Source organism: Elephas maximus, chromosome X, assembly GCF_024166365.1.
Source record: "Elephas maximus indicus isolate mEleMax1 chromosome X, mEleMax1 primary haplotype, whole genome shotgun sequence".
Classification (NCBI taxonomy): domain Eukaryota; kingdom Metazoa; phylum Chordata; class Mammalia; order Proboscidea; family Elephantidae; genus Elephas; species Elephas maximus.
Genome location: NC_064846.1, coordinates 38,361,395 through 38,374,913, shown reverse-complemented (window position 1 = coordinate 38,374,913; position 13,519 = coordinate 38,361,395). Strand labels below are relative to the sequence as shown.

Below are 13,519 nucleotides of genomic sequence, written 5' to 3'. Positions count from 1 at the left end.
ATGTAAGAAATTTTTACATTAACAGTATGCATATATGATGTCTGCCAGAAAAGAAAGAGGATAATCAATGCATAAATATTTGATTAAAGTCTTTCGAAATTTTGCAGAAAATGTCAGCTGATTAAAATAGCTGTTTTTGAGATAAAAAAAACTATTGTAATTATACTGAAATATTTACTGATGAAAATATATGATGTTGGGGATTTGCTTCAAAAAACACAGGAAATGGGGGGTGGGAGATGGGGAGACCAGGAGACCTGTTGCGAATAGAGGTTAAGCAAGAATGAGTATGAGTTGATAATCGTTGAATCTGGTTGGCGATGGGTACCTGGGGATTTAGTATGCTTTCCTCCTTACTTTTGTCTAGTTTGAGATTTTTGATACTAGAAAGTGCCTTAATACCATTAGAAAAAAAAATACTGCAATTGCCCCAATTCTTAAGACTTCAGACCCTTTTTTGGGTCCTAATGTTACAGAATGCATGTGGGTATATGTTATAGAACGCAAAGGATGATTTGCGTCGATAGTTGTTTCTTAAAAATCAGTAATTAGAACGGTATATGAAGAAGCATACTTTTCTGGTGCTGATACGACTGTAACAAATAAATGTAGAAAGATGTAATATGGCAAGCTTGCAAGTAGTTGTGTGTATATTTATTTATGTAAACCATAACATATTATGTAATATGGCATTAATAGATCGGTCTTTGTCATTGATGATTTGTCAAATATTACTTGTTAAGTTGTAGAGTATAGTAATATATCACTAACGTCCTATTGTTTTTCTTTCTAGAGTATGTTTGTTTCACTTCAGATACATGGGGAAAAGAAACATAGCAAGGTAATTTCCCTAGTACTGCGAATTCTATTTTCCCCTTCTCTTCCAACAGAGGGCAATCTTAACCATCCCGTGTAATCTCAGGATAATCAATGCATAAACATTTTCATTAAAGTCTTTCAAAATTTGCATGATTTATTTAACGTGTCCCAACATAATAAAGTTTAAATTAAACCAGTGTGAACTTAAAATATTTTTAAGTTTCTTAAGAAATAATGGTTAGACTCATAGGCAGGGTTTCTATCCTGTGAGATTGCACAAATCCGAGAACAGATGCTTGTCTTCCCTGAAGGATGTAAGTAAGGGCAACATCCAGGGGAAGTCAGGAATTTATAAAATGAGGACACCTGTGAGGCTTGTCCCTTTGTCTACAATCTAGCAATACTCACCTCAGTTACTAAGGTAAATAGAAATCCCCAACAGCGATTGGGAGATACGTTATACCTTATTTGCTTCTTCTTTTTGCCATTTAAGTCCTAGTGAAATAAATACCTAAAGAAGTGTTTCAGGGACCCTAAGGCAAAGGTTACTCACTTGTTTCAGTAGGATTTATTTTAAGTGTAGACTTAGTTAAGTAACTCAGATACAGTTGTTGTTATTTTTAAAGTTCAATTCCATGGCACTTCAAAAAATCGAAAAGGCTGTTTGGGTAGGATTTCTTGCTTTGTCTCTGGAACATCCCAGAACAGGTGGTTGAGATGAAGAGGATTCCAAATTCTACTGTTTTCCCCCATATCTTAGAGCCAGTATGGGTACTGCCACTATGAGCCTTAGCTGCTAGGATTCTGCTGACTGGCTCACTATGTTTACTAGAGGATAGATAAACCCTTTTTCTTCATTAGTTCATGTAAGACCCGATTGTGACTTTTTTTTTTTTTAATGGAATCTTAACATTAAAGAAAAACAAAAGCTCATAAATTTGAAAAATAGACATGTTTACAGAGTACAAATTTCTCATCCACAATTATCTGGCACCCAGAAACAGATTAGTTTAGCACCTTGAACATCTCAGTTCAGGGATTTTTTTCCCCCTCGTTTCAACACTGAGTGTCCCTTGCACTGTCTTCTCGGACTCTTGCCCTCCTACGAAAAGGCTAAATCTTATTGGAGTATTGGCCACCTAACTCAGATATTTTTGAGAACGGGGGAAGTGGGAAGCTCTTTCCAAGTTCCTTAATTAACCTTCTTATAGTATAATCTATTTTAAAGATACAGTAAAACTATGTGATTTCCAGCAATGCCTCATTTAACCCAAGTAATAGTTGGTAGAATGTTGACAGTAGCATCATGTTTTCATGGAAACCTAATTATTTTCTACTTAAAAAGAATCTAACATTGAGATACATTATTGGAGCACTCCATTTCCTAACTTTAATGTTTATTTTAGGGTGCATGATGCCTGGCTGTCTAAACACTTAGGAATAGACCGAAAATCGCAAACCATGCCGGCTCTTCGAAACAGATCAGGAGTGATGCAAGCTCGGCTTCAGCATCTAAGTAGCCTGGAAAGTTCATTTACGCTTAATCACAGTAAGTGAAAATGTGCGTAGGGTGCCCATTTGAAACAGCCAGGTAAATGCTGTTTAACTTTAAAGAAGGCCTGGTTTAAATCACCAGGATGGTTGGAAATGATTTCACATATATTTGTATATTGCTACTATGTTTTTTATATAAAACTATTTTATGTGTTAATACATTATAATAAAATATACATGGGTTTTTTCAACAATTTTAAGTAACGGTGGGTTTTTTTCCTAGCTGAGTATTTAAAGTTTTTTTTTCAGTAAATCACTATTTTCATCATATTTAATATTGGAAATCATTCTTACTGTTACACTTTAATAATGCAAGTAATGGCATGCTTCATGTAATAGTATAGATAATATTTGTTTAGAGTTAACTATTCATTCAATGAACATGCTGAGCTGAGTGCAGAGAGTAATTAATTCTAAATACCATTTTGGCAAAGTTGTATTTCAGACAGGTTGCAGTCTGGAAAAGGCAAATAGGACCAGGAGAGAAACCTTGCCTAGCTGGAGAAGCTAGAAGGTTATATAAATGGAAACTATCCTCTGAAAAGCAAATATTAATAAGAACTCAGAGTAAGAAAACATTAATGTCCATAAAGTCCTCTTGCGGTTGCAGGTAGAGAAGCCAGCAAAACTGGCTTTGTGGTAGAGAGTAATACTAAAAACAAACGTCTCAACCAAATGAACTCTGAGCTAATAGATTCAGGATCTTGAAAAAAAAAAAAAAAGCAAGTTTTACAGCCTTCATCTTTGCCCCGTCACTTGTAAAAGTATAATGAATCAACTTCCTTCAGTTGGCCCAGATACCTTGTTTTCCTTCTAATGTATAAACAAGCATCACATGTCTCTGGCATAATTGTCAGCTGCTGTCAAGTCGGCCCCCTCCTCATGATGACCCTATGCACAACAAGATCAGACCAGTGTGATCCATAGGGTTTTCACTGGCTGATTTTTCAGCAGGAGATTGGCAGGCCTTTCTTCCTAGTCTGTCAGCTCCACTGAAACCTGTTCAAGCATCATAGCAACACTCAGGCCCCCACTGATAGGTACATCGGCTGGAAATCTAACCTGGGTCTCCCACGTGGAAGGCGAGAATTCTACCACGGAACCACCACTGCCAAACCACCATTGCCCTCATATTTCTGTATGTAATGTGGCTGAATTTCTGTGGATTTCTCATTCTTGCACACAGAATTAGCGGCATGGGCTAAAATGCTTCGCCATTATTTCCTAGTTACATCCCTGTAGTTTATCACTGAAATCACTGAATAAAATGGGTCCCTTATTACCTGCTGCGGAGCCGTCGGTACAGAGCTGAAGTGAAAAGTAGTAGAATCAATTAACCATCTTTGATTAATGAATTAAGACAGTGAAACTTATTTGGGCTATAGGAATTGAGAGCCCCCTTTCTTCTTTTTTTTTTTTTTCTTCTTGCTCATCACTTTCTGAGTCTTCGGGAAAAAAAATCTTGGAAACTTTCGTGAATCTCTGTTTTGGGCAAAGTTTCAATTAATTTATTTTTGATCCTAGGTTCTACAACAACTGAAGCAGACATTTTCCACCAGGCACTTCTTGAAGGCAACACTGCTACTGAAGTTTCCCTCACAGTCCTGGATACCATATCTTTTTTCACCCAGTGCTTCAAGGTAAAAATGAAGGGTTAGAATTCAAAGGTAGCATAATTGGGAAACTTGGATGGCAGAGCAGCGTGGCTACTGTGAGACCTTGGAAAGTCACATGAGACTCACTTGCCCCATTCATAAAGTGAGGGGATTGGACCGTTTTGTCCTTAAGCTCCCTTCTACCTCTTAAATTCTGTTGTTTTATTTTCACGTTTAATAACAGTTCTTTCATATTTTTATAAAACTGTCCAATAGTTTTTTGCCCAAAACATGCCTGGATCAGCTTGCCCAAATGCCTATTCTGATGAGATATTTTGTCAGGCTAGATGATGTCCAGGTAGGCTGTTTGATTTCCTAATCAGGCACTTAGTATTTTTTCTCGGCTATTTGTCTCTCCGTGTGAATCATCATTGCCATAGGAAAAAAAAAGAAGGTAAAAACAGTTTATAATGTAAGGTAAGATTAAGGATAGAACTCAAAGGTGAAAAATCATGCTTGCATTTGCCTGAGTTACACAGATAATTTTTTCCCTTAGTAATTCAATTCATTGCTTTAGTCCTCCAGATTTACTATGGAAACCTGGCCTGTGTTTTTTGCAAAGATGCTTAAGAGAAAATCAAATTAGTTACTAATAAGAAATAGGCTACAGAATCTCTTTATGAAGTTTGTTCTGATTAAAATGCCACGTGAGTTCATTTTTCATAGTGCCAATAAATAAGAAGGGCACTTGGCCTCATGGCTTGCATTGTATTCCTATTCTGATACTATGTAACAAACATTTATATATCTCTTAGTAGATGTCAGGCACTATCCTAACATCGGAGTCCTTGGGTGGCACAAATGGTTAAGTGCTCAACTACCAGCCGGAACGTGGGCAGTTCCAACACACCCTTGAGGCGCCTGGAAAGACTGGCCTGGCAACTTGCTCCCAAAAGATCACAGCCTTGAAGACCCTGTGGAGCAGTTCTACTCTGCACACATGGAGTCGCCATGAGTTGGAATCGACCCAGTGGCAGCTAACAACAGCACCAACGTCCTAAGTGCTTTATAAGTATTAACTTACTTTTTGTTTGGATTCCCTGGGACTGAGGAGGGACTGCAGATGGGCACAAGGGATCCTTTTGAGGTGATGGAAATGTTCTGAAATTGGATTGTGACGGTTGCACAACTCTATAGAAATTTACTAAAAGTAATTGAATTGCACGTTTTAAACAGGTGAATTTTGTTATGTAAATTATACCTCAATAAAGCTGTTAAGAATACACACATAAACTCATCCTTCATCCTTATAATAGCCCTATGTGGTAGATACTGTTATCATTCACATATAGAATGAATGAGAAAACAGACTTACAGGGAGGTTAATATCACATAGCTGATCAGTGGAAGAATCCAAATTCAGACTTAGGCCAGTTATCAAGAGTCCATGCTCCTAATCACTGTACTATGCTTATAAGTATAGTGAGGAAAGAGCCAGAAAAATTTAACATCATCCAGGGATTTCTGCTGTCACTGTCATGTACCATTAGATCTGTCACACTTTGCATATTGTTTTGGCCCTTTGCAGTTTTGAGGTTTTTTGTTTGTTTTTGCCACACTATAATAGGATGATTAGTTCTTGAGGGGTATGAGGATTGGGCCGAAAGGTAGGATATGAAACAAGTTTACAATGTAATGAAGTTAGCCATTCCTTTTTTTTTTTTTTTTTTTAAAGGTTCACAAACCAATAGATATTTTTGTACATCTTATTGTTTCCTTTATGTCTCTCTTTGCAAGGGGCATTTGAACAGTTTACATAGTCTGTTGAATTGAGATGGCTGCCGTTATCTCTACTCACAAAGGGTTATATTTATCACCAGTGACTACACGTCTTATTTTAATCATATTTTTAAACGAATTAGATAATAGATTTCTAAAATAGAATTAATATTTTCTTTAACTCTTCATCAGAGAAATACAAAGTCTGGTTGCCTTGTACCCATTTCTAATATACTGATTTCTTAATTGAAAAGCAGTATAGTAAGATTAATATAAAATACTCTTTCCATACTAGTTCTGTATTGGTTGTGTTGCATTGGAAAATGTATTTTTCTTATCTATTTGGAATTATGGAATTAAATATTATAGATACAGTTTAGGAGCCCTAATGGCATAGTAGTTAAGAGCTCGGCTGCTAACCAGAAGGCCGGCAGTTCAGATCCACCAGGTGCTCCTTGGAAACCCTATGGGGCAGTTCTGTCCTGTCCTATAGGGTCACTATGAGTCGGAATCGACTATACAGCAGCTGGTATACTGGTAGATATAGTTTATGTACTATTTTGAGCTTTCCAAATTGAAAGATGACAGAAATATTTTAAAATTATATTAAAGGCTTTATATTTTTTTGGAAACTTCCAAACAATCATTTGATAAACAGGTATTGTTGAAGTCAGTTTTCTCATTATAGCATACGGGGGGGAGGAAGGATGGGGGAGTAAGCTAAGTATTTCTGCAAATCTTTTTTCCTCATGTTTTATAGACCCAGCTTTTAAACAATGATGGCCACAACCCATTAATGAAAAAAGTATTTGATATTCATCTTGCTTTTCTTAAAAATGGACAGTCTGAAGTGTCGCTGAAACATGTTTTTGCTTCACTGAGAGCTTTCATCAGTAAGGTAAGGAAAGAAGCTTTATATCTGCTAGTGGGCTAACTCTAGGGCAAGAAGGAAAGGAAAGGGAGGGGAGAGAGGATTATTGTGACGTGACATCTACAAACCTCACATAAGAAAGCCATAGGTATTGCCTTTGTAATATATAAGTATAGAACAACAAAATACATCAAAAAGGCCTGACGTGATTAAGAATCTCCTAAGATCAGAACCTGACCCTGTCATACCTTTCCTTTTTCAATAGGCTCCTTTGAAGAGTACCATTTTCAAATTACCAACTTTACTAATTTTTGTTCTATTTTGATTCTTTTTAAAGTATTATCATGCTGAAGGTATATAAGCTATTAGTGCAATCACGTAGACATGTTTTGAAAGCAGGAACCAAGGTTTATAACTGCAGGCTCTTGCATAATATCTTGCCAGTGATAGACGGTCAATACATACTCAAATGAATGAACTTTTCCTTTCAATGCTGATTTTACCTAAGGGTCCTAAATTTTTAGACTACTTACCTCATTTAAACAGTGATGTCAAACTTGGCTTTGAGATTTAAATTTGACTGAAACAGACAGCAAAGATTTGTTTCTGGTCTCTTCTTGATAGCTTTGAAACTTAAGAATAAACATAATAAACCAAGATAGAGTTAAGATTATAGAAAGGCACAGTCCAGGCCTTCCATTCTGCTTTGTATGCAAGCAACACAGCATGTTGTTGTGATGCTGGAAGCCATGTCACCGGTATTTCAAGTACCAGCAGGGTTACCCATAGTGCACATGTGTCAGCAGAGCTTCTAGACTAAGACAGACTATGAAGAAGAACCTGGCGATCTAATTCTAAAAATATTGGCCAGGGAAAACCTTATAGATAGCAGTGGAACATCGTCTGATGTAGTGCTGGAAGATGAGCCCCTGAGGTTGGGAGGCACTCAAAATATGATTGCGGAAGATTTGCCTCTTCAAAGTAGGGTCCACCTTAATGATATGGGTGGAGTCAAGCTTTCGGGACCTTCATTTGCTGATGTGGCATGACTGAAAATGAGAAGAAAGAGCTGCAAACATCCATTAATAATCAGAATGTGGAATGTACAAAATATGAACCTAGGAAAATTGGAAGTCATCAAAAATTAAATGGAACCCATAAAAGATCAATATCATCCTAGGTATTAGTGAGCTGAAATGGACTGGTATTAGTCATTTTAAATCAGACAATCATATGGCTACTATACCGGGAATGACAAAGTCAAGAACAGTGTCTCATTCATCATCAAAAAGAACATTTCAAGATCTATCCTGAAGTACAACACTGTCAGTGAGAGGATAATATCCATACGCCTACAAGGAAGACCAGATAATACGACCATTATTCAAATTTATTCACCAACTACTAATGCCAAAGATGAAGAAATTAAAGATTTTTACCAACTTTTGCAGTCTGAAATTGATCAGACATACAATCAAGATGCACTGATAATTACAAGTGATTGAAATTCGAAAGTTGAAAACAAAGGAGGATTGGTAGTTGGAAAATATGACCTTGGTGATAGAAACAACGATGGAGATGATGTGATAGAATTCTGCAAAACCAATGACTTATTCATTCGAAATACTTTTTTCCACAACATAAATGGCAGCTATACACGTGAACCTCACCAGATGGAAGTTGGAGACAAAGATTTGTATTAAGAGAACCGGAGTGGGCAGGGTTTAAAAAAAAAAAAATAGTGTGGAGGATAGATTAGGGGCAAGACTAAAGGCAGGGGCACCAGTAAGGAGACTCGTTGCAGTAAGCTAGATAAGAGATGAGGGCCTGAGTAAAGTAGTGATTGTGGAGATGGAAAGTTAAAGGCAGATAGCGACTGCTGACAAAAAGGTTGTCAGTTCGAATCCACCAGCAGCTCCTTGGAAGCCCTATAGGGCAATTCTCCTGTGTCCTGTGGGTTTGGTTGGTTTGGTTTGGAATGAGATACAATTTATAGAATTTGATCATCAATTAACTGACTAGATAGTGGAGTGGGAGCTGATGTGAAATTTAGGGAAAAAACTATGTTTGGGATAAAAGTTAATGAGTTCTGTTTTTGTGGGCCTGTTGAATTTAAGGTGCCTTGTAAGACATCCTTGTAATTTAAGGTGCCTTATAAGACATCTAGAGCCCTGGTGGCATAGTCATTAAGCATTTGGCTGCTAACCAAAACGTCAGCAGTTCTAATCCACCAGCTGCTCCTTGGAAACCTTATGGGGCAGTTCTGCTCTGTCCTGTAGTGCCATTATAAGCTGAAAGTGACTCGACGGCAATGGGTTTGGTTTTTGGTTTATAAGACCTCCAGGAGCTCTGGTGGTGCAGTGGTTAAGAGTTCAGCTTCTAACCAAAAGTTCAGTAATTTGAATCTACCAGCCACTCCTTGGGAATCCTATGGGGCAGTTCTAATCTGTTGTATATGGCTGCTGTGAGTCAGATTCAGCTCAATGGCAACGGGTTTGGTTTTGGTTTTTTGGTATAAGACATCCAGTTAGAGCTGTACAGATATTTGCTCTAGAGAGAGATTTAGGTTGGTGAACTAGTCTCAGAGTTAACGTCCATTCATCCACACGGTATTTATTGAGCACATACTCTGTGTCAGGCATTGTGCTAAGTCTTGAATATACAATGGTGAAGATAGAAAAATAAGCATAGTCTCTGCTCTTATGAAGCTTTCAGTCTCGGGGAGGGGGGTGGGAGACAGAAAATAAATAAGTAATTAGAAATTATGATAAGTTCTAGAAAAGAAACGAACAGTGTGCTGAGATAGACTATGATAATTTGTGGGGGGTACCTTACTTTAGATACGTTCGTCACTCTTAAAATGAGGCCTAAAATATGAAAGGGGACAGTCACACAAAGAACTGCAAGAAGAACATTCCAGGGAGAGGGACGTGCGTAGAGGCCCTGAGTTGAGAAAGAGCTTGCCATGTTCTGGGAGCTGAAACCCAGTATAGCTGGAGCCTATAAGCATATAAGTGGTAGTTGAAGCCGTGGGGATGGTTTAATATCCTCTGGAGAACGTGTGGAAGAACAAATGAATGTCAACAGCAGAACCTTGGAGAAAAACAACTTAGAAGGAGGATTGGAAGAGGAATCTGTGGAGCAGATGAGAAGTAGTAGTCACAGAAGTAGAAAGAAAGGCAAGAAGGAAGGATTATTATGAAAGCCAAGGGAGAAAGGAGTTTTAGCATTGTCATGCCTGTATACCAAAAGCAAACCAAACCCAGTGCCTTTGAGTGGATTCTGACTTAGAGTGGTCAAATAAGGGGGAAAAGAGTCCATTGAAATCGGCAGTTAGCAGGTGATCTTTGCCATTGTCTGTTCAAAGAAGTGGCTAAAAGACTTAATGTAGTGGTTTAACTACAATATAACTCTGCCATTAACCTTTTATTTTCATACTAGAGTATCTTGCCCAGCAAGACTTGATTTAATCTATTGATGAGATTTCTCAACCGTCTGATAGAAAACATTTATTAAACATTCATTACATGCATAGCATTGTGTTTAGCATTACGGTGAATTAAAGAGAAGATAGATTCCTGTAAGTGGGTTTAAATTCAGGGTTCCCAAGAAATAGTTTTCAAAGGGTGTCCCTCTAACTTCACACTCCCTGGAAAATATCCATTATATATCCTGAAGCAGCTTGCTACTTGCCTAGACTTGTAAGTATGGCTGAGATTATAACAGGTGTATGTTAAATGTACAGTTTTTCTTCCACAAAGCAGACTGTATGCTCAAAATAACAGGCCACTTGGTTTTTTGAGGATTAGGTAGTCACTTTTGTACTCTCTATGGAAAAATTAGCGCTATTTGTGAGTAGAAGGTATGTGCATGCTCGCACGCGTGTGTATGTTCATGTCATCTATGCCCCGTTTTGTTAAAGATCGGCTTCACTTGCTGTGTGGATTCCACCTATAATTTTCTCAGCACTTGCAAGGTCATAATACAAGGAACTGCTTAAATACAAAGCAACAGAATATATGCAATGCAAATTGTCCTTCTCATTTTTAAGGCCCAATTTGAGACCCATCATTCATTCATCAGCTCAGTCATTCATTCATTTAACACATATTGTTGAGACCATCTTGATCTCTTCTCAAATCTATAGCAATTTTTTTTTTTTTTTTGTATATGCTCTTGAATTGTTCTCTCACATTCTGTCACAGGCTGTTCTTCTGTTTTTAACTAGCTCATGCTTTCTTGAGAGGAGACCCCTAACCCTTATGTTGTTTTTGTATCCTCAGAGCACCCAGCACGATTTTGGGTCCTTGATACTTGATTTTCTGATTGGGTTTTCAAATACTTTTGTTTTCCCTGTTCTTTAGTTTCCCTCGGCCTTTTTCAAAGGAAGGGTAAACATGTGTGCCGCATTTTGCTATGAGGTTTTAAAATGCTGCACCTCGAAGATTAGCTCAACTAGGAATGAAGCATCTGCACTTTTGTATCTTTTGATGAGAAACAACTTTGAGTATACCAAAAGGAAAACCTTTTTGAGGACGCATCTGCAGGTCAGTGAAAATCAAAGTGCCTCTTCTCCTTTCTTTTCAATTTTAGCCTCTTGATCAAGATCTAGAGCTGCTGTGTCCGACAAGGTAGCCATTAGCCATAAGCGGCCATTTAGCACTTGAAATATGGATAGTCTGAATTCACATGTGCTGTAAGTTTAAAAAAAAGGAGCCCTGGTGGCACAGTGGTTAAGCGCTCAGCTGCTAAGAGGTTGGTGGTTCAAAGAAGAAGATCATTTATTCCCAACTTGGCCCATGGCCACTACCTAGCAAATACATTCAAAGTGGCAGCCTGACTGCCACTTTTTCTGATCACTATTATGAAAATAGTTTTAGATCTAGCGGTATTATGAATTTTGAAAAGTTGTTCACATGTAGCCAAGAGGGGTCCCAAATGAAAAATGTAGAAGAAAATTCTAACTCAAAAAGAAAGACCAGACTTGCTGGCCTGACAGAGTCTGGAGAAACCCTGAGAGTATGGCCTCCAGACACCCTTTCAGCTCAGCAATGAGGTCACTCCTGAGGTTTACCCTTTAGCCAAAGAGTGGACAGGCCTATAAAACAAAATGAGACTAAAGGGGCACACCAGCCCTGGGGCAAGGATGAGAAGGAAGGAGGGGACAGGAAAGCTGGTAATAGGGAACCCAAGGTTGAGAAAGGCGAGTGTTGACTTGTCATGGGATTGTTAACCCATGTCATAAAACAATATGTGTACTGTTTAATGAGAAACTAGTTTGTTCTGTAAACCTTCATCTAAAGTACAACAACAACAACAAATCCCAATAAAATTTGAAATTGTGACCTTTGAAGTTATTTCAGTAGAAAAATTTAAACCCCTCATGGATGAGAAAAATAGGTTATGATGGAACTGTGTAGAATCTTTTAAAGAAGTATTTCATATGAGTGTCTATGTGCTTATAAAAATGGTGAAAATTTGTCAAAGTCATTTGAAAAACAATTTGCTTCTTCCCCACAGATAATAATTGCTGTGAGCCAGCTGATAGCTGATGTAGCGCTCAGTGGAGGATCAAGATTTCAGGAGTCTTTATTCATTATCAATAATTTTGCAAACAGTGACAGACCTATGAAGGTATGTTCTAACTGCAAGTGAAAAATGAGAATCATCCTCACTATCAGAGAAGTTTACAGTCCTAGAGTTAAACTATCTTTGGATTTACAACTGTTGATAGTATAGAGTATGAAGAATGTGAGATCGATGAGTCTCGAGTGCTACTGTATCTCTAGAACCTAGAACACTGCCTGGTACATAGCAAATGTTCAGTATTGAATGGATGGATAGATAAATACATGAATATACTGTGTATATGTGGAGCCCTGATAGAGCAACAGTTAAGCACTCAACTGGTAACTGAAAAGGCTGGCGGTTTGAACCCACCTGGTGCCTCTGGGGAAGCAAGACCTGGCAATCTGCTCCCATAAAGATTATAACCTAGAAAATATTATGGGGCGGTTCTACTCTGTCATGAGTCCACTATGAGTCAAAATCAACTCAATGGCACCTAACAACAACAACCCAGTTGCTGTAGCTATTAGAATTCGACTTTTTTCTGGGCTTGATTTCTAAACTTGCTCAAAAAATAAATGGGTCCTTTCTTTCTTAACAGTTGTTACCATTTATAATATTAGCTAATCAAGCACCCTGGTTTTGTGAGTTACAAGAATCATCTGTTAACTGATTTTGACTTGCCATAAATACTGATTGGCAAATCCAAGTCCAAGGCTGTCATTCTTAGGCACCAATTGGCTGAGTCCTAAGCCCAACACCCTGACCACCATTCCTCCTCCTTACTTATCTGCGAAAAAGCTTTAACATTATAAAAATCTATCTGTTGCTTCATGACGAGAAGTGTACGTTCTGATCTTCAGTGATACATGTGTGCGAGGGAAGAAGAATCCTTCGGTGAATAAGGAATTTTCCTCCCAGAGGAATCATCTCCATTCTTGGGAAAGGTCATTTTCCAGCATAATTTGAAAATAATATGTAAAATCTGAAAGAAAAAAAAATTTAAAGCTCACAGTCACAGCATACTTGATATTTGGGGCATGTAGACTTTATCAACCAAAAAAATATTCCCATAGGAACATTGCTTAGGCTGAGGGGAAAAAAAAACAAACACTAACTAGTGCCAGCCGCTCTGAGGCTGGGAAAGTTTGCTTTTCAGCCAGTTCTACTGGTTCCCCAGGGGATCAGTATATGCTTCAACTAATCCCATGAGAACGTTGTTGTTAAGTGCCGTCAAGTCGATTCCATCTCATAGCGTCCCTGTGTACAACAGAACAAAACGCTGCCCAGTCCTGTGCCATCCTCAAAATCGTTGCTATGTTTGTTGCAGCCA

The 13,519-nt window shown here is 38.0% G+C and overlaps 1 protein-coding gene across 2 annotated transcripts in view; it reads left to right on the top strand.

Annotated features, from left to right (window-relative positions):
• The window catches only part of DOCK11 (dedicator of cytokinesis 11), a 190,352-nt gene that overhangs the window by 142,749 nt on the left and 34,084 nt on the right, over positions 1-13,519 (top strand). For both annotated transcript variants that reach the window (XM_049872652.1, XM_049872651.1), the window contains 6 exons: positions 794-841; positions 2,226-2,368; positions 3,898-4,013; positions 6,508-6,645; positions 10,983-11,165; positions 12,139-12,252. In XM_049872652.1, the coding sequence (XP_049728609.1) occupies positions 794-841; positions 2,226-2,368; positions 3,898-4,013; positions 6,508-6,645; positions 10,983-11,165; positions 12,139-12,252 (742 nt within the window). The remainder of the gene's footprint in view (positions 1-793; positions 842-2,225; positions 2,369-3,897; positions 4,014-6,507; positions 6,646-10,982; positions 11,166-12,138; positions 12,253-13,519) is intronic.